This window comes from Panulirus ornatus, chromosome 67, assembly GCF_036320965.1.
Source record: "Panulirus ornatus isolate Po-2019 chromosome 67, ASM3632096v1, whole genome shotgun sequence".
NCBI lineage: Eukaryota > Metazoa > Arthropoda > Malacostraca > Decapoda > Palinuridae > Panulirus > Panulirus ornatus.
The window spans coordinates 3586162-3611547 of NC_092290.1; the positions used below are offsets into that span (position 1 = coordinate 3586162).

General features: G+C 43.1%; 1 protein-coding gene across 1 annotated transcript; it reads left to right on the plus strand.

Moving 5' to 3' along the window:
- Positions 1 to 1143: 1143 nt before the first annotated feature.
- Positions 1144 to 12195, plus strand: LOC139747172 (putative adhesion G protein-coupled receptor E4P). The gene is made up of 10 exons (XM_071659139.1): positions 1144 to 2006; positions 5816 to 5900; positions 6499 to 6699; positions 6855 to 7007; positions 7606 to 7734; positions 8473 to 8717; positions 9423 to 9646; positions 9877 to 9998; positions 10106 to 10305; positions 10861 to 12195. Exons 2-10 carry the CDS (start codon positions 5822 to 5824, stop codon positions 10918 to 10920), a joined length of 1413 nt encoding a protein of 470 aa, XP_071515240.1. The 5' UTR covers positions 1144 to 2006; positions 5816 to 5821; the 3' UTR covers positions 10921 to 12195.
- The last annotated feature ends 13191 nt before the right edge of the window (positions 12196 to 25386 follow it).

Sequence of the window (25386 nt, forward strand, 5' to 3'; positions counted from 1 at the left end):
TGTTAGAAAACATCTTTGTACGTTTGCAGAACACTTTTGATGCACATTACCAAGTTAAATGAATCCGTTGATATATTTTTCGTTCATTCTGATCCTGTTTCCTAGCTGGAAACCTCTAATCATACAATGAATTCAACAAGAATTCCTTTCTATTGTACTAATAACTAGAATTTCGCACAGAGCAAAGGAAAATTTGGAAGAGTGTTTCCTAAAGCAGAACTCGTTTTCTCTGGTGAACGTTTTGTAATTTTTGTTGTTGTATTCTACCCTAAACTATGATATTATTTTACATTATGACGACATTAAAAGAGACACGAGAGCCATACATGGAGAAAGAAATAGACTGTAGTGGTTTTCGAATGATCTTGACCACTTGAAGATGGTGTTCAAGAATTTTGCAGCCTGTGGTTATGACTTGACTTTAAACGGTGTCTTAACGACCCTGGCAGCTGTTAGGTCTTATGTCCAGATCCTCAGGCATTCATATATACCAGTTATGTAGACAGACAACATTGGTATATACTGATTATGTAAACAGACAACATTGGTATATACCAATCACATATCCAGATGGCCAATGGTTAATCTGTTCATATATGTATATAGGTATATATATGTTTGAAATATGAGCACAGACAGGATTATACATGTATATATATATATATATATATATATATATATATATATATATATATATATATATATATATATATATATATATTAGGATTGAAACATCGTAGATAGTGGTAATGATGGCAGCCAATGTTGTCAGTAATGATTGCCACGGATAATGGTAAGTAATGTTGGCAGTGGAGGTGGCAGCAGTACTTCTAGTGGTGGTAGACACAACTGTTGTCAGTGATGGTGGTGGTGGAAGGCTTGAGACGGAGTGTAGTCAGTGGCAACCCCTGGTGTTTGGCTGTGTGGTTCTTGGCAACCACCCTAACACACACACACACACACACACACACACACACACACACACACACACAGGTCGTCAATACGACCCTTGGAGACGACGGTCTGTGATTAACTCCACTTCTAACTCGAGTGATTGGGGTCACACACCCTCTCCCTCCCTCCCCAATCGTAGCCCAAGAACCCAATCTCGTATTTATTGGTCCTCCTCCAATCATGAGACGTAATGTGTTTGTCTTCTGAACTTAAGCACATAGATATAATTGCACAGATCGCCAATTTTCTGTAGTTTTCAAAAAGGATTCATCCTTGATCATCGAATGAACAGAATCCTTATCATTCATTCAATCTCTGATAATCATTTACCTCTGACGAGGACACATAATCCAGGATAATCAAGATGGCTTAATCAAGACCTTGGAAGCCGTCGTGAAAAAAAAAAAAAAGAATGGTGCGTGGTTCTCATTGGCGTACCACCTCCACGTTGCTCCTTAACTCGTCCGGTTGCCACTTCTGGTTAAACGTCGAACTGCCCCTCACAGTCAATAAATCCGCTCCTCTGCTCGCACTCAAACTGCGAAGGAGAAGACAACGGATCTGAAACGGCTCTCGACAGTGACGAAGAGCAAAAGACACAGAGCTGAAGTGTTTGCACGAGTGACGAAAATATCTGTGTGTGTGTGTCTCTCTCTCTCTGTTCTGTTTACCTCTGTGGTGCGTTCGAGCGAGGATCAAGCGCGCATTTAAGGGTTGGGTATTTAACGTGGATGTGCGCGTGTGTTGGTTGAGTTGTCCATGGATGGATGGCAAGGCCAGGGCGTTGTCCTAACCTGGATGACTGTGTAAGGACGGTGTGAGGAACTAGCAGAGAGCTTCGGTGAAAGAGAGATAGACAGACAGAGACAGACAGACAGACAGACAGACAGACAGACACAGAGAGCTCTCTTGGGTGGAGCGGGGCGCCCCTAGTTCTTCAAGACGATGAAGGTATAGTTCTTCTCGTCCTCCTCCTCCTCCTCCTCTTCTGCGCCTTCTTCAGCGAGTCTGCAGCATCGAAGTGTGAGTGAGTTCCACACCACAAGCGTTGGGTGAGTTGAAAACATCAGAACTTAATGATGTCTTTAGTTCCCTTATTGTAGTATTGGAAAAGTGCCCCTTTCAATCTCCTAAGTTAAGTGCCAAATGAGACGATTGAATCCTCTTTTGTTGCGGGGGAAAAAAAAGAGGGTAATTGAATCCACGTAGCGTATTGTCATGTGGGTAATTGAATCACCTCCCTGAAAAGGGGTAAATGAGTTTCTCGGCGTAGAGTCAAAAGGGATAATGGAATCGTGTCAGTATAGTGTCAAAAAGAGTGAAAGAAAAGTAAGGAGGAGAAAAAAAGACAGGAAATATATTGGTCTAGCAAGCTAAAAATACCATAGACTTCCCTGAAATTCTTACGTTACATCTTTTAAATCAACAGTTAAACAACTGGGATTCTGTGATGGAGTGATAAATCATTTCCTAGAAACAGGATTGAGAACTAAGAAGAAAATGGATTTAGGGTAACAACTCACTGGCGGAAATTTAGAAAGTGGGAAAAGGTCTCTCTATGTACAGGTTTGTGTTGGCCAATCCAGAGGGAGTGGGGGGTAAAGGATGCTTAACTTACCACAAGGAGAGAGGTCATTAAGAGCGTCCAAATCTGATATTTATTGTTGAATGTGACCTTTATATCATAGGTTACGATGTATGTTATATGATAGCGATTGTATGATATCAAGTGGAGAATTCTGATATCACTTCGGTGGCTTTCAACTTTCAGTCCTTTCACCCGTATATTTTTCTTTCTGCCTTACCCGTGCGTGGGTTGCTGGCTTTTCACTCGACAAATATACAGTCTCCTCCTTTCATACATAACGCTTGTGACAACACGTAACTCTCTCTCTCTCTCTCTCTCTCTCTCTCTCTCTCTCTCTCTCTCTCTCTCTCTCTCTCTCTCTCTCTCTCTCTCTCTCTCTCTCTCTCTCTCTCTCTCTCTCCTGGTTCTCCGTAACCTCATATATTCTTGCTGTGGACTCTACGCGCCAGCCGTGCCTTTTGGCAAGATCTTATCGTAAATATTCCCTCCCTCCCTCTCTCTCTCTCTCTCTCTCTCTCTCTCTCTCTCTCTCTCTCTCTCTCTCTCTCTCTCTCTCTCTCGGCTTATCTGTCTGTCTGTCCGGCTGTAAACACAACTTAGGTTGGACTGTACTGCATTTTGGGGTGAGTGAAGACAGTTGACCTCATTCGTCATTTGTATGAGTTTGTGTGTGTGTGTGTGTGTGTGTGTGTGTGTGTGTGTGTGTGTGTGTGTATGCAATTGTCTTATTGTCTTAACTTCTGCAACATTAAGAGGTCAAAGATCAGAGTTTGGGTTGGTAAGACAAGAGGTCAGACTCCGGGTCATGAAGGGGTCAGAGGTCAAATTCCAGGTATATCCTCCGACCTCAAGACTAATCGTCCCTCATGTCAATACGTGTGAGCCAAGCGTTCATTTGTAATGTGTTTTCCGCCTCAATTAAAGCTTCGCCCAGTGTCACGCATATACCTTTTTCTTGCACGCTATTCCTCTAGTGAATAATGAATAATATTTCGTCTCTGTATCACCACAATATACACACATATATACATATATATATATATATATATATATATATATATATATATATATATATATATATATATATATATATATATATATATATATATATATATATATATATATATATATATATATATATATATATATATATGTATATATATATATATATATATATATATATATATATATATATATATATATATATATATATATATATATATATATCAGGCACGAGACTGCATGATAGGAATGGTTAAGGAGGCTTGGAAGGTTATGGCTTGAGATAAGTCGACATGGAAAGGAGCATGTCTTAATGTCTCAAAGTCTCAGAGTTGCCAAAATGTAAGAGAAAGTACCTAGTTAGTCTTACCATTGGAACTCACACTTGAATAACCACATAAGTATGACAGCGTGAAAGGTTATTATATGTGTCTCACTCGCTCGTTTAAGTGGTTTGTAAACACACACACACACACACACACACACACACACACACACTATATACATACATAACATGAAGGTATTGCGAATAAATACCGAAAACAACAGCATAAGTTTCAAATGACGCGGTCTGAGACGAACATGTTAACCCATTGGCGTGTTGGCGTGTTTTTATAGCCAATTTGCAGCCACACAGCTTAACGCTTGGCGGCTTTTGTGAAACATTCATTCTGATCACACGATTCTAACGCAATCTTACTTCCTTCATTTCTTTCTTTCATTTCTTTCACACGTTAGTCATTACCTAATTCTTTCACATTTTTTCTTTTTAGGTTTTTGTCAGTTTTCTTCGCTCATCTTTACTCAATATTTCATTTCCACTCCATTTACTATCTTCTTCATGTATTTGTATTACCAAATTGTTCGTGTTTCTTATCGCCTTCCGTGGTGAAGTGGTTAGTAATTAGACCCACCAATCTAACAGGCCAGGGTTCATTTAAGACTGGGCGACTAGCTTATTAGTCATTTCAACTGTCCATTTGGAAGTGATCGATAAATGAGTAAACCTGGAGTGTAGAAATGTCCGTATATACACATATTTACACATGATACATATATATACGTATGTCTGTGCGTGTATATATATATATATATATATATATATATATATATATATATATATATATATATATATATATATATATATATATATATATATATATACAAGGTTAAGAGACAGGGCAACACGAGCGTAAACCGCTTTCTCCCCGTAACACAAAATAAGTAATCACAAATGCTAAACAGACAGATATACAGACAGACAGGTAGGCGCAGAGGCACATACAATATAGACAGATAGACGCGTAAACACATACAAGACAGAGAGACAGGAAGAAACACGCCAGTGGAGAGAGAGGGACAAGGTAAACAGAGGATTGGATCGTGTGTGTGTGAAACCATCTGTTTCTGGGCAACACCAAACACATTTACCAACAGCGCTCAGGTTGTGTGTGTGTGTGTGTGTGTGTGTGTGTGTGTGTGTTCTCTCTCTCTCTCTCTCTCTCTCTCTCTCTCTCTCTCTCTCTCTCTCTCTCCTCCATAGAAATCATTGATTACCGATACATCTCGACATTAACCCCTCAGCACGCAGGGGGATCCCATTAGTTCATTAATCAGCCTTGAAACCAATTCATTCTGGCATTTCTTGTTAGCGTAATGTTATGGCAACACTGACGCTTCGTTGATATCATAAATCTGGCAACACTGACTCGGTGTATATCAGGTGAAAGGAGGAAAAATAAGAAAAACCCTTTAATTATGACACACATTAATAATTTAGAGACATGTGTGCTCTACTATGGGCAACCCTTACCATTAACCAATTATGCCTCTAATCCATCGCTCACAAGCGGTAATTTTCGACCATTATCTCCAAGAATGGTATGGTTGTTGTTGGCTTCTTGTTCCTAGTTTCTTTGAGATTTGTAGAGGAAAATGGCCTGGCTTAGTAGACGGGACGCATACCATTCTACACACACACACACACACACACACACACACAGCGAGAGGATTCACGTCTTTTGAATCTTTTTTTTTTAATAAGAGATCAGCTTTTTTTCCCCTACCAATACTTGTTATAAGGGATTATCAGTGGCTTCCTTTTAGGGTTCAATACCTTCCTTTATAACACGTGAGAGTCGTTCTTATCTCCCCAGTGTCCTAGGGAAAGCGAGGTCACATTTCCCCCTTCCCTCCTCTCTTTCTCCTCCTCCTTCTCCTCCTCCTCCAGGGTGGATAATTAATCGTTTATCTTTCTTATCTTCCTCACAGGAGAAGATGGTGTGGAGGACGTACATCCTCGTCCCGGGTTTGCTGGTGTTTGGAGTGTTGCTCACCTGTCCTTCTCATGCACAAGGTATTCCTCCTCACTAATCAAAGTCTCATATCTAGTGAAGGCCACTCTCGATCCTCTCCTGTAATCTCTCATCATGTTACCACACCCACACACCTCTCGCATCAGTCGCCCATTCTTTTCCATTCCGTTTTCCAAGTTTCACACCTCGAGTTGCTATGCTTCTAGAAACTTAGTCCACCTGAATGTTCTGTCTGGCTCTCACCCCAGCAGACCTAGTATGAAGTCTCTACTTTCTCGTATTATTAGAAATTGATTGATAGAATATGAAGATGAACTGTTCATGAAATTCCATTAAAACAGGAATATATATATATATATATATATATATATATATATATATATATATATATATATATATATATATATATTCTTTCTTTCATACTATTCGCCATTTTCCGCGTTGCCGAGGTAACGTTAAGAACAGAGGACTGGGCCTTTGAGGGAATATCCTCACCTGGCCCCCTTCTCTGTTCCTTCTTTTGGAAAATTAAGAAAAAAAAAAAAAAAACGAGAGGGGAGGATTTCCAGCCACCCGCTCCCTCCCCTTACAGCCACCTTCTATTTATCTTATCTTATCTTTCATGACCTTTTTCGACAGACATCGATGGGCACTGGACCCCGTGGTCATCGCTCACCACGAAGTGCAGCAAGACATGCGACGGTGGATTCCAGAAGAAGGTCAGGTCATGTTCTAACCCGACTCCCGAGGGCAACGGGGCCCCCTGTGTCATGGAGAACGGCATGAATACGATTGGCGTGGAGTACCAGGAGATGCTCTGCAACACGCAATCCTGCTGGGGTAAGAAGAAGAAGAAGAGACAGCGAATGGACGCATGAATGATAGACGGAGAGAGTAATAGATAAGCCAATAGACTGGTGAATGAATGACTGTTCACACAGATGGACGTCGAGTTCCGGTGATGTGTTACCCACTAGTTATGTTCCTCTCCACAGACGGCGATTGGTCTGAGTGGGGAAACTGCACCGTATTCTGTGGGAGAGGGAAGGAATTTCGCTGGGCCATGTGTAACGGTACAAACTGCACCAATAACCAAGCCAAAAGTGAGCAAAGGGACTGTAATACTTGGAGCAAGCCGACCTGCCCTAGTAAGTCAGTTGAATAGACCAGTCCAGATTCTTTAGAAGGTTAGTACGTTATAGGTAAGGTATAGAAGTGATAGCTGGAGAGACATACACTCCCGCTGTATTGGTAGGTCTCTGAACCCACTGCGTCGCATGTGTGACCCTTGACAGTAAAAGTGTGGGCAGTTGTAACATCTCTCTTTTCCCCTGCCCTGCTAAGTCTTAGAAATCTTCTCATGTCTCCCGTAACGGTTCACGACCTGACCCCTTTTTCAAAGAAACAGACTGATTATCCTTTTTTATTATTTCTTTCATCTCTCTTACATTTTTATCTTTGTGGCCACTTTCCAAGGTATTCATATTTCGGCCTGGCTTCCATGAAGACATTTATCCGTACTGGAACCTTCGAAATAAAATGGAAACCTAAAGACAATATGTATGAGAGAGAGCGCGCGAGGCTAACCTGGTATCTTAATTAGTTTGCTGAATACAAACAGAACTTCAGGCAAGCTGTACAGGGGCAAGTTAGGGTGTCCCTCAAATAGGAACGCAGCTCCTCCCACTCACCACTCCACACCATCCACCGGTTCCACTCCACTCCATCCTTCTTGTCTTTCGCCAGGTCCCTGTATTACAATGAAGTGTCCAGAATACGGAGTCTGTCATGACAGGTCGACAGAGGAAGATCCTAAGGCTGTCTGTATCTGTACCATGGGTTACACGATGAGGAGTGACAAGAAGGCCTGCATCCGTAAGTGTCTGTTGTAGTCTGTACGTCTGTTGGGGTCTGTAAGTCTTTTAGGGGGTCTGTACGTTTGTTGGGGGGGTCTGTACATCTGCTGGGGGGTCTGTACGTCTGTTGTAGTCTGTAAGTCTTTTAGGGAGTCTCTACGTCTGTTGGGGGTCTGTATGTCTGTTGGGGTCTGTAAGTCTTTAGGGGGGTCTCTCGTTGCATACTGGAGTCTAAAATCTCATGTAAACCTCGACTGAAAATGTCATGAATTCTTTTTTCTTCGTTATTCAGTTATTCCATATTCATTACCTTCTTAGCCTGTGATATCATGATGTTTTGCATGACCCTAACAGTGGATTTTTTCAGATGTATTGTTTCTTCATTGAACAGAAAACATTTCGAGATCCATCAGTTGTAAACTTACATCTTATGAGTATTATTCTTCACAGGGTAACTATAGATGAAATGAATTTACTGTTATAGTAACAAACACAAACCCTACAAAATGTTTTAAGGATGTTTCTGCTGTTTTTGAGGCTGTGCTCCTTGCAGGAGCAGGGTAATGATAGAGTATTTATGGAGGAAGGAGTTCCACGACGAAGCTTTACTCTCCCTTTTCGTCACTTGACGATGGTACAGCCTCGCCGACGGCGACCCTCCCTATTTCTTTTTTCGCGTAACCGCCTTCAGGTAGTGACCTCAACGCTAAAACCTACACAGAAAGATTAGAAATATATTCACGTTCTCCCGCCGAAGGTCCTCCGCCCACCAAGCCCACGCCCCGGCCCATTCCGACACTGCCGCCAGAGCAGAAAGTGGTGGCTACTGTCATCTCCAAGACGGCCTCCACAGTGCTCATCGTCTGCGTCAGCATCTGCCTGGGCATCTTCCTCTTCCTGCGCATCTTCACCCCAGACCGGGTCATCCAGATGAACATGGAGATCGCTCTTCTCCTGGCTCACTGTATGCTGATGTTCCCGGCTTCCATTACTGAGACGCCAGTGAGTATTTGTCTTCGGGGAACTTATGGGAGACTGGGGAGTTAGTCGTATCGTGGGGGAGGCATTTGTTTATGGGGAGGTTAACTAGGGAGGATATGGAGGAGAGTGATAAATAACTCCTTTTGTTATAGGGTGTAAAAGGAGAAAAGATCCTTATAGGTTCTCTTGCTCTTCATTTTCTTTAGGGTTTCTTGCAAGTGGGTTTTTGTTCAATCTTCCAGATAAACATGGGTTGATTTTTCTCTTTAGTGGTTGAGAGAGAGAGAGAGAGAGAGAGAGAGAGAGAGAGAGAGAGAGAGAGAGGGAAGGGGGTGTTTGGAATGTTGTCCTGGTGCTAATGGGAGAGAGGATTTTTGGATCGGAGCAGGAGTTCTCCTAGTGCATTAGTTTCCTTTTCTTTCCCAATACTTCTCGAGTGCATGGCAAAAAGGCCATCTAAAAAAAAAAAAAAAAAAAAGACCCACCAGCATTTCTTCACCGTTCTTTTTCTATACATCTAAATCTCATCTATAAACGGTGGCCATCTTGAGAACACCAGCGTTTCATCAACACTCTCTTTCTCTCCAGCTGGCGCTGCGTGTCTCTGAACCCCCGTTGAGGACCTATATATCTGAGTCCCCCCCAAATAAGTTGTGTCTACCATTGTCTTGAAGAACCACCATGTCATCTTCACATCACCCATATCTTCGTCCTCCACGTCCCCAGACCTTGTGCCGGATCGTGTCAATCCTGGTCCACTTCTTCTTCACCGCCTGCTTCATGTTTATGTTCCTGGAGGCACTCCACATGTACTCCTTCGTCGCCTTCGTCGTCAATAAAGACGGGATGTTCTCGCGGGCCCAGAACACCTTGGTGGGTTGGGGGATGGCAGCCTTCATCATCCTCTTCTGCACCTGTTTCGAATTCGATAACTACGGAGGAGAGTACCAGTGAGTACCAGTGTGGGTCCCTAGTGACGCAGGACCCCCTAGTACGAGGAGGACTTAGGTAAAACAGATTCCCATAATATAACCTAGTTTTTGATGCCGAGCACCTCTTACTCATCCCTTGCTTTAGGTGTAGTTGGTATCTGTTTCCTAATATACCCTTCCCCCCATCTCTCTCTCTTTCTCCCAGCCTCTCACTCACTTCATCTCTCTCTCTCTCTCCCTATGACCAGCTGTTGGTTGCAGATGAACACTCCCCTCGTCTATGGCCAGCTGATCCCCATCGTCTCGCTGGTGGTCATCACCTTTACGCTGATTGAGGCAGCTGGAGCAAATGAATACAAACCTCTGAAAGGTAAGGAGGCAAATGGGTGCCGGGGATGTACGCTCGGGAGGATCTGCATAGGGTATGATGAGGGTTAGAGGATAGGAGTCACTGCTTCTCTCCCTCTGTGTGAACAGGTATGGACAAGGGTCAACTAATAAGCGCCAAGTTCTCCCAGCGGACCAACCTGATCATCATGCCCTTCGTCTTCGCGCACCTCCTGGTGGGGATGTTCTCGGAGTACGAGCAGAACCTCCCGCTTTATGGCGTCTTCTCCATTCTCAATAGCGTCACGGGGGTTCTTGTTCTCTTCCTCCACTGCACAAACAACCAGCAGGTAATCCGGGGTCTTGAGGGGACGGAGGTAGGGGAGTGGTTGTCAGGGGGAAAGGGAGGAGGAAAGAGTGGTTGTCAGGGGGAAAGGGAGGAGGGAGGAGGAGTGGTTGTTAGGGGGAAAGGGAGGAGGGAGGAGGAGTGGTTGTTAGGGGGAAAGGGAGGAGGGAGGGGAAGTGGATATAAGGTGGAAAAGACGAGAGGAGTGGGTGTAAGGAGGTTGCTTAGTTGAGAGGTTGCAAGAGCGTCCTCACTATGTGCACTTCTTGGTAGCTTCCAATTCTGGTTCCTCACCATCGTGAGGCTTATTCGCTCCTCCTTCCAACGGTTTTCAGCTGACCATAGACTAAAGGAAGCCCGAAGAGGATCATCCCTATCTATACAGGTGTATAAACATGACTATTACGGCCTATATTTCAGTCAGTTCCTGTCTATCTTTGTCTCTCCATGACACTGACATATTTTTGTCTGTGTTTACCTCTCTCCGTCTCTCTGTTGCTCTATCTTTTCCTTTTCCAACCCTTCGCATTCCTTCTGGTAATTTTTCTTCTGTTTGCAGGTTCGGATGAAAATGAAAGCCTTGTACGCTTCAATGTGTAAGAGCTCCGGAGCGCGATAGGCGACCAAAGATCAGATGATGAGGATAAGAGTATGCACATACAACCATCAATTACACTCCAATTATACGTCTGGCATACCAAGAGACAAGGACAGACCATCATAAGGAACACGATCGCTTCCTGGACAAGAGAAGAGACAAAGGATGATATGGACGGTGGAGACGATGCATAGATCATCATAAAGCAAGAATCATTCTTACATGAAAAGGGAATCTATTTCATCCCTGATGATTTTGGAGTTTAGTCATGTTCTAATCTCCATTTGACAAACGCAGCGGGAGACAAAGAGGTGGTATTGGATTCCCTGTGTTATTAGGCAAAATTGGGAGTTAAGTTAGGATTCGATTATCCTGTGATACGATTTGTTGCGGTTTTTGAGGATCATTGGCTGCAGTTTCCTCTTTACCAGGGAGAATACAACAAAAAATTAAAGTGATTTGAATATTCTTTCACGTGAATTAGTCAAGGAATATCCTCACTATTCCCATATCATACCTTAAGACCACAATGATTTGGATTTTCGAATCTGTTCTTATATAGGATATCCCCTCTTTAGGCTCATGTTTCCTGTCTGAATAGTCATACCTTTGTGCAAATAAGATAAAAACAGAACTTTATATATTTTTTGATAGTTGGGGGTTCAGGACTAGCATTTTCTCTGAACCTTATACACCGAATATGACCGTTTTCACTTACTATTGTTTGATACGGGGTAGCTTACATATATGGCCACACTTTTGAAACATGGATTGTATACTTTCACATGCACGAATATAATGATGAAATATTCCAGAGTTCTAACAGGAAGTTAAATATTTAACTTCCACATTAAGAAACTTCAGGTTGATCACGTATGCTGTGGAAAAACACCCGATATTTTTTATCTTACTATTTGTATTCAGAATGATAGAGTCTGGCCACCACCAGTGCCTTACAATGATGATCACACTCTTTCCACTTGGAGTCAGAGTGCTCCTTCTGCTGTCAGCTAACGTCTGTTTTAAATGAGGAACATTCTCATCACGTACACTGCTGGGGCAGTATAGAGCAAAGACATTGTATAACCTTCCTCCGACATTTGTTGTTGATGTGTGAACCCATATCTACATATCATATCTATAATAACTAGAGATAAATGCTTCATGATATCAAGACTCTTATAGCATTAAGGTTAAAAGTTATGTTTACAGTGTTGTTGTGTGAAACCTACCATGTATAGAAGATATCAGCTCATTATCATTATGTATTGTATGGTTATTAAACTGTGAGATATCGCTATATTTCTAGTCATTCAATGCACAATGTTTTAAAATCTGGGACATCTTTTCATCTATCATTACCTATTATAGAATCATTTTACTTTAAATGATAACTTTAAATGATAACAACATTCATTTTCAACTCACATCCCCACTTCACTCACTTTCCTCATTTCACACCTGACCCACAAGAGTCCATCATTTTCTTTATTGATTCTTCTCTGTTATCATTCGCTCCATTATTTTTTTTTCTCCCAGTTTCCACGTATCTCGATAGCTAAGTTCCCCCTGGGTTAGAATAAAATTAGTATCAGTTGTGGTTGACTCGGAAAGGAATCCTGATAATTTGCTCCCAATTTTGCTGAAAAGATCTTTTTTTCTGAGTCCAAGTTTCACACAACCAGTCGTCCACACTTGTCCCCGAGTTGGTAAATGAGGTCATACAGCAGACTTTCGTTTTGTGTATAGTTGTGTTTTTATTTACAGTAGCTTTTCATGTTTATAAGTTCTTGGTCACACATCTTCACTACGTCCTCGACATTACCTCACCTCTCCTTCACCTTTGTCAACAAATAAAGAGTCATCTTCACTACACCTTTGACAAACTGATCTTCACTACACCGAAGGTAAACGCATCTTCGCCTTACCTTAGACAAACGCGTCTTCATCACGTTGCTGAACATACTCATCTTCACTACACGCTCGACATATTCATCTTCACTACGCCCTCAACATACTCATCTTCACAACACTCTCGACTTAACCTCACAACACCCTCGATATACTCATCTTTACAACACCCTCGACTTACTCATCTTCACAACACCCTAGACATACTCATCTTCTCAACACCCTCGACTCACTCATCCTCACAACACCCTCGACTTATCTTGACAACACCCCCGGCATACTCATATACAAAACGCCCTCGACTCACTCATCTTCACAATACCCTCGACATACTCATCTTCACAACTTTCTCCCTCTACAAATGCATCTTCACACTCGACGAACTCACTACCACAACACCCTCAACGAACGCATCTGCGTCTGTCGAAGGCTGTAGTGAAGATGACCTTGTCGAAGGTGTTGTGATCAAACATTTATTAGGATGGTAGTCAGTGACCTCGTTAAGTGCCAACATCCCAAACAACTCCCATACACCTCAGCTACATCCCAACACAATTGCTAACACCTTTGCATCCCAGCTATTTCTAGGCACCCCATCCTCTATGGTCCTCATCCACTACAACACCAGCAGCGATGACCCATTCGTTCACATCTGCATGAGTTTTTTATTGGATTTCAAAACCTTCCTTCAATTAAAAATTAATCATGGAAATAACAAAAATGTCCATCAGTAAACTTATTCTTCTCGCCTTGATCGGCTTGCTGTGCGTCGGATTCTTCGTTGAGACAGAGGCGTTGATCTCCGCCCGACCAAAGGGCCTCCCTCAGGTCTCTGAGGCAGACGATGACGAAGACGTCTTTGGCGTTCTAATGTATGATCTAGGACTCCCTGGCGATAGTCGGGGCGGTAGCGCAGCTCCTCTTCAACGGGGTCGTCAGGCCCATAAGAAGGAGCAGAAGCTCATCCTCCGTACTTTCCGTAAGGAGAGTCTCAAAGTGCGCACGCGCTACGAGAAGATGGCGAAAGCAAATAGAGACAAGCGGGAAGAACAGGTCAACCGCTTCCAGAAGGAAGTTACTGAATTTTATAAACAGGCTCTGAAGGAGCAGGAAGGACAATGGGATGAAATGTACCAGTCCATGCGTGAAGAGATATCGGAACTTCGTAGTTTACTTGAACAGACCGATGAAATGCATAAAACTGAGAGGGAAAATTTTTGGCAGCGGATGGCTGACATTCGCCAAGAAATCCAGACGTTTGAGGAAAACATGTCTGAATTGACTCTCTCAATAGAGAAGTTCACCAAAGAATACCTACAAGAGTCTCATGATAGCATTCATGAAGAAGAAATTCAGAGACTGGAAGCTAATTTGGTGAAACTGACTCATGTAATGAGGCGCAAGGAAAAAGAAACTAGGAAGTACAAAAAGTTTCTTTACACCGTCTCTCGGCATGAAGAAAAAGCCAAAGGTAGAAGTAAGAAATTCCGCAAATTCCTTAAAGATCAGTTTGCATGGGAGAAACAGCGAATTGAACGTCGGAAGCAACGTTAATGACCTGTGAGGTCAATATACAGGTCAACATCCCAACCTGTATTGTAACCTCTCCTTTGAGAGGTCGATGAATATGTAAATATCTTCTATTTCTTCAAATTATAAACTGAAAACAATTCTATAATCAATAACTTAATGGAAATTCATTTTTGTCACATCTATCACTAATTGTGAAATGATGGCATTTTGTTGTTCTGTTGACTACAGTAATTTTTTTGTCTGTTGTGAGGAAGTGGGGAAGGCGAAGGTGTAGGGGGTAGTGTCCTGGCGCTACCTCGCTAACGCAGAAAATGGCGATCAATTATGATATATGTATTTGTTTTGTTGTACTTGATCGCCGACCTATCTTATATGCTATGGAGAATAAGCTCCCCTTTCCAACTTCCCATCTGGCAAACCGTACCAAGGTTCGAACCCATCTACTAAACCCTTTTTTTGTCTTTTACATATCAACCCAAAGAAGTATATCAATTGAGAGTAAAAGAAATGTTTGGTATATAGGGAAGGAATGATTGGAGGAAATGGAAGGCTTTTAAACAGAAATACTTGAGTGATGGATTAGGTCTCATTTCTCTACGGAGGCCATTGAAAATGGTAGTAGTGAGGATGGGAGTTTGATGGTGGTTGGGGAGTGAGGGGATTGAGGTGGAGGGGGAGTTAGGTAGTTATACATATATATAGAACACAAAGTTTAGTGGAGCTGATGGGGAAATCAATAGCTTAATTTTCGCTCTGGTGTAAGAGAGGGGACGAGGAGACCTGTGTGTGTTTAGCGCAGAGAGAGAGAGAGAGAGAGAGAGAGAGAGAGAAGACTGTTGTATCAACGCAATGGTCAACGAGTAACCCGCCATTGCTACACATTCATTAACAAAACTCCTGTCATACAATGGTTAACGAGACAGCTTGCTGTTGTAAGATAGAGATCGGTCAACGTAACACCTGCCATCGTTAACACCATCATTATGGTGACTGTTGTCGTAACGCCATAAGTAACGGGTTCTTCTCTCCTTCACATTAACGACCATTGGAAGTAAATCAAACAATCCAGCACTCCAACCCCTCCCAGGAGGTCGTCGTTTTAACGACTAGTGTAAGGGGTCGTTTTGTGCTGATAATCACTACAGCGACGTGGTCCATTAACATTCGTTAACGACCATTTAAAGAGAGCCTTAATTCCGCATTTGAAGTGCCTTCACGAACTGTAAAAGTGACTGAGGGTGCCAATACTCCAGGGCCGATGAGATCCAAACACTCTTTTTAAAAGTATCAGAATGCACTAAGATAAACATTCAAAGGATCGAAGCATTTCCTTGTAATCATCATAACAGCTGAGGATGAACACTTCCCTCCTCTATGGCTAGCTGATTCCCATCGTCTCGCTGGTGATCATCACCTTCAAGGAAGGAGGGAGGGAAAGTGGGCGTAAGGTGGAAAAGACGAGAGGAGTGGGTGTAAGGAGGTTGCTTAGTTGAGAGGTTGCAAGAGCGTCCTCACTATGTGCACTTCTTGGTAGCTTCCAATTCTGGCTCCTCACCATCATGAGGCTTATTCGCTCCTCCTTCCAACGGTTTTCAGCTGACCATAGACTAAAGGAAGCCCGAAGAGGATCATCCCTATCTATACAGGTGTATAAACATGGCTATTAAGGCCTATATTTCTGTCTGTTCCTGTCTCTGTCTCTACGTGACACTGTCATTTTAGTCATTCAGTGCATAACAATTTCAAGTCTGGGACATCTTTTCATCTATCATTACCTATTATAGAATCATTTTACTTTAAATGATAACTTATGATGATAGACAATTATCGGGTAATTATTTCTTCACTTTCCCAACAACATTCATTTTCAACTCACATCCCCCACTTCACTCACTTTCCTCATTTCACACCTGAACCACAAGAGTCCATCATTTTCTTTAATGATTCTTCTCTGTTATCATTCGCTCCATTATTTTTTTTTTTCTCCGTTTCCACGTATCTCGATAGCTAAGTTCCCCCTGGGTTAGAAAAAATTAGTATCAGTTGTGGTTGACTTAGATGGAAAGGAATCCTGATAATTTGCTCCCAATTTTGCTGAAAAGATCTTTTTTTTCTGAGTCCAAGTTTCACACAACCAGTTGTCCACACTTGTCCCCGAGTTGGTAAATGAGGTCATACAGCAGACTTTCGTTTTGTGTATAGTTGTGTTTTTATTTACAGTAGCTTTTCATGTTTATAAGTTCTTGGTCACACATCTTCACTACGTCCTCGACATTACCTCACCTCTCCTTCACCTTCGTCAACAAATAAAGAGTCATCTTCACTACACCTTTGACAAACTGATCTTCACTACACCGAAGGTAAACGCATCTTCGCCTTACCTTAGACAAACGCGTCTTTATCACGTCGCTGAACATACTCATCTTCACTACACGCTCGACATATTCGTCTTCACTACGCCCTCAACATACTCATCTTCACACCACTCACGACTTACTCAACCTCACAACATACTCGATATACTCATCTTTACAACACCCTCGACTTACTCATCTTCACAACACCCTAGACATACTCATCTTCACAACACCCTCGACTCACTCATCCTCACAACACCCTCGACTTATCTTGACAACACCCCCGGCATACTCATATACAAAACGCCCTCGACTCACTCATCTTCACAATACCCTCGCCAAACTCATCTTCACAACTTTCTCCCTCTACAAATGCATCTTCACACTCGACGAACGCACTACCACAACACCCTCAACGAACGCATCTGCGTCTGTCGAGGCTGTAGTGAAGATGACCCTTGTCGAAGGTGTTGTGATCAAACATTTATTATTGATGTAGTCAGTGACCTCGTTAAGTGCCAACATCCCAAACAACTCCCATACACCTCAGCTACATCCTAACACAATTGCTAACACCTTTGCATCCCAGCTATTTCTAGGCACCCCATCCTCTATGGTCCTCATCCACTACAACACCAGCAGCGATGACCCATTCGTTCACATCTGCATGAGTTTTTTTTTGGATTTCAAAACTTTCCTTCAATTGAAAATTAATCATGGAAATAACAAAAATGTCCATCAGTAAACTTATTCTTCTCGCCTTGATCGGCTTGCTGTGCGTCGGATTCTTCGTTGAGACAGAGGCGTTGATCTCCGCCCGACCAAAGGGCCTCCCTCAGGTCTCTGAGGCAGACGATGACGAAGACGTCTTTGGCGTTCTAATGTATGATCTAGGACTCCCTGGCGATAGTCGGGGCGGTAGCGCAGCTCCTCTTCAACGGGGTCGTCAGACCCATAAGGAGGAGCAGAAGCTCATCCTCCGTACTTTCCGTAAGGAGAGTCTCAAAGTGCGCACGCGCTACGAGAAGATGGCGAAAGCAAATAGAGACAAGCGGGAAGAACAGGTCAACCGCTTCCAGAAGGAAGTTACTGAATTTTATAAACAGGCTCTGAAGGAGCAGGAAGGACAATGGGACGAAATGTACCAGTCCATGCGTGAAGAGATATCGGAACTTCGTAGTTTACTTGAACAGACCGATGAAATGCATAAAACTGAGAGGGAAAATTTTTGGCAGCGGATGGCTGACATTCGCCAAGAAATCCAGACGTTTGAGGAAAACATGTCTGAATTGACCCTCTCAATAGAGAAGTTCACCAAAGAATACCTACAAGAGTCTCATGATAGCATTCATGAAGAAGAAATTCAGAGACTGGAAGCTAATTTGGTGAAACTGACTCATGTAATGAGGCGCAAGGAAAAAGAAACTAGGAAGTACAAAAAGTTTCTTTACACCGTCTCTCGGCATGAAGAAAAAGCCAAAGGTAGAAGTAAGAAATTCCGCAAATTCCTTAAAGATCAGTTTGCATGGGAGAAACAGCGAATTGAACGTCGGAAGCAACGTTAATGACCTGTGAGGTCAATATACAGGTCAACATCCCAACCTGTATTGTAACCTCTCCTTTGAGAGGTCGATGAATATGTAAATATCTTCTATTTCTTCAAATTATAAACTGAAAACAATTCTATAATCAATAACTTAATGGAAATTCATTTTTGTCACATCTATCACTAATTGTGAAATGATGGCATTTTGTTGTTCTGTTGACTACAGTAATTTTTTTGTCTGTTGTGAGGAAGTGGGGAAGGCGAAGGTGTAGGGGGTAGTGTCCTGGCGCTACCTCGCTAACGCAGAAAATGGCGATCAATTATGATATATGTATTTGTTTTGTTGTACTTGATCGCCGACCTATCTTATATGCTATGGAGAATAAGCTCCTCTTTCCAACTTCCCATCTGGCAAACCGTACCAAGGTTCGAACCCATCTACTAAACCCTTTTTTTGTCTTTTACATATCAACCCAAAGAAGTATATCAATTGAGAGTAAAAGAAATGTTTGGTATATAGGGAAGAAATGATTGGAGGAAATGGAAGGCTTTTAAACAGAAATACTTGAGTGATGGATTAGGTCTCATCTCTCTAGGGAGGCCATTGAAAATGGTAGTAGTGAGGATGGGAGTTTGATGGTGGTTGGGGAGTGAGGGGATTGAGGTGGGTGGGGGTCAGTGGAGGGGGAGTTAGGTAGTTATACATATATATAGAACACAAAGTTTAGTGGAGCTGATGGGGAAATCAATAGCTTAATTTTCGCTCTGGTGTAAGAGAGGGGACGAGGAGACCTGTGTGTGTTTAGCGCAGAGAGAGAGAGAGAGAGAGAGAGAGAGAGAGAGAGAAGACTGCTGTATCAACGCAATGGTCAACGAGTAACCCGCCACTGCTACACATTCATTAACAAAACTCCTGTCATACAATGGTTAACGAGACAGATTGCTGTTGTAAGATAGAGATCGGTCAACGTAACACCTGCCATCGTTAACACATCATTATGGTGACTGTTGTCGTAACGCCATAAGTAACGGGTTCTTCTCTCCTTCACATTAACGACCATTGGAAGTAAATCAAACAATCCAGCACTCCAACCCCTCCCAGGAGGTCGTCGTTTCAACGACTAGTGTAAGGGGTCGTTTTGTGCTGATAATCACTACAGCGACGTGGTCCATTAACATTCGTTAACGACCATTTAAAGAGAGCCTTAATTCCGCATTTGAAGTGCCTTCACGAACTGTAAAAGTGACTGAGGGTGGCAATACTTTACGATCGATGAGATCCAAACACTCTTTTTGAAAGGATCAGAATGCCCTAAGATAAACATTCAAAGGATCGAAGCATTTCCTTGTAATCATCATAACAGCTGAGGATGAACACTTCCCTCCTCTATGGCTAGCTGATTCCCATCGTCTCGCAGGTGATCATCACCTTCAAGGAAGGAGGGAGGGGAAGTGGGCGTAAGGTGGAAAAGGCGAGTGGAGGGTGTAAGGAGGTTGCTTAGTTGAGAGGTTCAAGAGCGTCCTCACTATGTACACTTCTTGGTAGCTTCCAATTCTGGTTCCTCACCATCGTGAGGCTTATTCGCTCCTCCTTCCAACGGTTTTCAGCTGACCATAGACTAAAGGAAGCCCGAAGAGGATCATCCCTATCTATACAGGTGTATAAACATGGCTATTAAGGCCTATATTTCTGTCTGTTCCTGTCTCTGTCTCTACGTGACACTGTCATTTTAGTCATTCAGTGCATAACAATTTCAAATCTGGGACATCTTTTCATCTATCATTACCTATTATAGAATCATTTTACTTTAAATGATAACTTTAAATGATAACAACATTCATTTTCAACTCACATCCCCCACTTCACTCAGTTTCCTCATTTCACACCTGACCCACAAGAGTCCATCATTTTCTTTAATGATTCTTCTCAATTATCATTCGCTCCATTATTTTTTTTTCTCCCAGTTTCTACGTATCTCGATAGCTAACTGCCCCCTGGGTTAGAAAAAATTAGTATCAGTTGTGGTTGACTCAGATGGAAAGGAATCCTGATAATTTGCTCCCAATTTTGCTGAAAAGATCTTTTTTTCTGAGTCCAAGTTTCACACAACCAGTTGTCCACACTTGTCCCCGAGTTGGTAAATGAGGTCATACAGCAGACTTTCGTTTTGTGTATAGTTGTGTTTTTATTTACAGTAGCTTTTCATGTTTATAAGTTCTTGGTCACATATCTTCACTACGTCCTCGACATTACCTCACCTCTCCTTCACCTTCGTCAACAAATAAAGAGTCATCTTCACTACACCTTTGACAAACTGATCTTCACTACACCGAAGGTAAACGCATCTTCGCCTTACCTCAGACAAACGCATCTTCATCACGTCGCTGAACATACTCATCTTTACTACACCCGCGCCAAACTCATTTTCACTACACTCTCGACTTACTTATCCTAATCACGCCGCTAAATATACTCATCTTCACTACACACTCGCCAAACTCATCTTCACTACCCCCACGACTTACTCATCTTCACTAAACCCTCGACATACGCATCTTCACAACACCGTCGACTCACTCATCCTCACAACACCCTCGACTTATCTTGACAACACCCCTGGCATACTCATATAGAAAACACCCTCGACTCACTCATCTTCACAATACCCTCGACATACTCATCTTCACAACTTTCTCCCTCTACAAATGCATCTTCACACTCGACGAACTCACAACCACAACACCCTCAACGAACGCATCTGCGTCTGTCGAGGCTGTAGTGAAGATGACCCTGTCGAAGGTGTTGTGATCAAACATTTATTATTAATGTAGTCAGTGACCTCGTTAAGTGCCAACATCCTAAACTACTCCCATACACCTCAGCTACATCCCAAAACAATTGCTAACACCTTTGCATCCCAGCTATTTCTAGGCACCCCATCCTCTATGGTCCTCACCCACTACGACACCAGCAGCGATCACTCATTCGTTCACATCTGTATGAGTTTTTTTTTTTTTTTCAATACAAGACCTTCCTTTTTAAAATTATTAATCCTGGAAATAGCTAAAATGTCCATCAGTATACTTATTCTTCTCGCCTTGATCGGCTTGCTGTGCGTCGGGTTCTTCGTTGAGACAGAGGCGTTGATCTCCGCCCGACCAAAGGGCCTCCCTCAGGTCTCTGAGGCAGACGATGACGAAGACGTCTTTGGCGTTCTAATGTATGATCTAGGACTCCCTGGCGATAGTCGGGGCGGTAGCGCAGCTCCTCTTCAACGGGGTCGTCAGGCCCATAAGAAGGAGCAGAAGCTCATCCTCCGTACTTTCCGTAAGGAGAGTCTCAAAGTGCGCACGCGCTACGAGAAGATGGCGAAAGCAAATAGAGACAAGCGGGAAGAACAGGTCAACCGCTTCCAGAAGGAAGTTACTGAATTTTATAAACAGGCTCTGAAGGAGCAGGAAGGACAATGGGACGAAATGTACCAGTCCATGCGTGAAGAGATATCGGAACTTCGTAGTTTACTTGAACAGACCGATGAAATGCATAAAACTGAGAGGGAAAATTTTTGGCAGCGGACCGCTGACATTCGCCAAGAAATCGAGACGTTTGAGGAAAACATGTCTGAATTGACTCTCTCAATAGAGAAGTTCACCAAAGAATACCTACAAGAGTCTCATGATGGCCTTCCTGTAAATGTTCAGAGGTTGGAAGCTAGTTTGGCGGAACTGGCTAAAGTAATGAAGCGCATTGAAAAGGATACCAGGCAGAAGATCATAAACTTTTCTTACACTCTCCCTCAGCATACAGGAAAAGCCAAAAGTTCTGGTGAGAAATTCACCAAATTCCTGAAAGGTGAGTTTAAATGGCAGAAACGGCGATTTGACCGTAGGAGGCAACATCATTGACCTTTGAGGTCAATATACAGGTCAACATCCCAACCTGTATTGTAACCTCTCCTTTGAGAGGTCGATTAATATATAGATATCCTCTATTTCTCTAAATTATAAACCGAAAACAATTTGATTAACAATAATTTTATGAAAATTCATTTTTGTAACATCTATCACTAATTGTGAAATGATAGCATTTTCTTGTTCTGTTGACTACAGTAATTTTTCGTCTGTTGTGAGGAAGTGGGGAAGGCGAAGGTGTAGGGGGTAGTGTCCTGGCGCTACCTCGCTAACGCAGAAAATGGCGATGAAGTATGATGTCTATTTGTTTTGTTATACTTGATCGCCGTTTCCCCGCGTCAAGGAGATAGCGCTAGGAAACAGAGAGAGAGAGAGAGAGAGAGAGAGGGTGGGTAGGAGGGGAAGGGGAAGAGATTCCCGTACGCACTAATTATGGCATCCACTGATGTACACAATCGTATATTTTCCCCCTCCCCCTCTCTCCATAAAGTGCGTGGCAAGAGAAGGGGAAGCAACAAAGAACCTGTTAACGCTAAATATCATCTTCCACCGCTCTGCCCGGGTGAAATAAGAGAGAGAGAGAGGGAGAGAGAGAGAGAGAGTCTAGTGTTAATGAACACTATAAATACTATTCTGTCTCTTACGACGAGAGAGTCCAAGAGTAGGAGTAGCCCTCGGGAACCCGGACAGGATTCATTGACCTACCTCTCTTATATGCTGTGAGGAAAAAGCCACCCTCCCTCCATTCCCAACTTCTCCTCTGTCAAACCGTGCCAGGGTTCGAACCTCCCCTACTAAACCATTTTTACATATCAACCCTTAGAAATATATCAATTGAGAGTAAAAGAAATTCTTCGGTATATAGGAAAGGAATGATTGGAGGAAATGGAAGGCTTTTAAACAGAAATACTTGAGTGATGGGTTAGGTCTCATCTCTCTAGGGAGGCCATCGAAAATGGTAGTAGTGAGAATGGGAGTTTGATGGTGGTTGGGGAGTGAGGGGATTGAGATGGAGGGGGAGTTAGGTAGTTATACATATATATAGAACACAAAGTTTAGTGGAGCTGATGGGGAAATTAATAGCTAAATTTTCGCTCTGGTGTAAGAGAGGGGACGAGGAGACCTGTGTGTGTTTAGCGCTTAATTTTGATGAAGCAGCTGGGCGCTGGTTGGGGCCTAGAGAGAGAGAGAGAGAGAGAGAGAGGGAAGACTGTTGTATCAACGCAATGGTCAACGAGTAACCCGCCACTGCTACACATTCATTAACAAAACTCCTGTCATACAATGGTTAACGAGACAGCTTGCTGTTGTAAGATAGAGATCGGTCAACGTAACACCTGCCATCGTTAACACCATCATTATGGTGACTGTTGTCGTAACGCCATAAGTAACGGGTTCTTCTCTCCTTCACATTAACGACCATTGGAGGTAAATTAAACAATCCAGCACTCCAACCCCCACCAGGAGGTCGTCGTTTTAACGACTAGTGTAAGGGGTCGTTTTGTGCTGATAATCACTACAGCGACGTGGTCCATTAACATTCGTTAACGACCATTTAAAGAGAGCCTTAATTCCGCATTTGAAGTGCCTTCACGAACTGTAAAAGTGACTGAGGGTGGCAATACTCCACGATCGATGAGATCCAAACACTCTTTTTAAAAGTATCAGAATGCGCTAAGATAAACATTCAGAGGATCGGAGCATTTCCTTGTAATCCTCATAACAGTTGAAATAAAGTTAATTTTCCTCAAGTCTTTCCAGTGGTTTTGTCGCGTATTGTAAAGTGGTGAATAATTTTCATCCAGTAGAATTCTGTAAAGATATGATAAGGCCATGTGTATGACGTTACGACCCTTAAGCACGACGGGGCGACCCTTGAGCACGACGGTACGACCCCTGAGCACGTCGCTACGGCCCTTGAGCACGTCGGTACGACCCCTGAGCACGTAGCTACGGCCCTTGAGCACGTCGGTACGACCCCTGAGCACGACGGTATGGTCACACACACACACACACACACACACACAGAGGCCGTCTTCGGGAGCTCGAAGATGATATTCATTTCCCAATAAGCCACGCCCACTTGCCCACGCCCATTCAGGCCACGTACCTACCCATCACCCCTCCCCCTCAACTCCCCATCGAACATCAAAACACACAGGAGGTTGGAGGTCACACCCACATGGAAGGGAGACCATAGCTTCCCCCTTACCCCCCCCCTCAAACGGGATCCCAACCCTGGGGCTCTCTATCAGTATGTAAAAGGAGACTTTCTCCTCTCTCTGAACTCTGAGGTGGGGAGATGTCTTAATCTCCCCGCCTGAGGCATATCTTTGCTCCCCAGACCTCCACCCCACACCTCAACCACCACCATACAGTTAAGGCAGCAGGGCCTGTGTGTGTGTGTGTGTGTGTGTGTGTGTCAGTCGCCTCCGGCCCTGACACAGTAGATGAGATCCGGATTACCCCAACCCCCTCTCCTCCTCCTCCTGCCAGATAACGCTTATCGAAAGCAGATATAATCGTGGGTTAGGGCGACCCGAACCTCAAGGATGATGGAGGTGCGTATTGGAGAGGGAAAGTGCCAAGCTTAGGAGCCGAGAGTTCGAAAGTGATAATGTCATTCAAAGGAATATTTGACCAGGTCATATCCTGACATCAGTCCTGTCTCTACACTGAGGGAGAAAGGCTAATGTAAAATGAACATAGTTGATTCAGTAGAGACACACACACACACACACACACACACGCTGCGTAGGTCCTGGTCGATATACCCTAAACTCAAAAATGAGTCTGCTGGGAAACGAAAGACAAAAAAAAAAGAAAAAAAATAGAGGAAAAAAGTATCAACTTCTGTCCTTCGATGACGTCATGAAAGGGGGAGAGCCAGTTTGGGGGGGGGGGATGGTTTCAGCTTGCAGAGGTGACCCTCAAGTCGACCATAACCAGCTGGGGACACGTGATCTGACCTCGTCTGACCTCCCACGACCTTCTCAACTATCCTCCTCTCAAGGCTTTTATGCCACGGGTCAATAATTCCCTCACCCCCTCCCCTCTCCCTCCCTCTTTCCCCACTCCCTTCCTCTCACTCATCAAGCGTTGTGAGGTGTGCGGTTCCCCCCCCATCTCTCTCTCTCTCTCTCTCTCTCTCCAAGAAACCTACTTTGATAGTATCGAATTTCCAAAAATAGATGATATTCGAACAGATAAGAAGTTATAGATGTATGC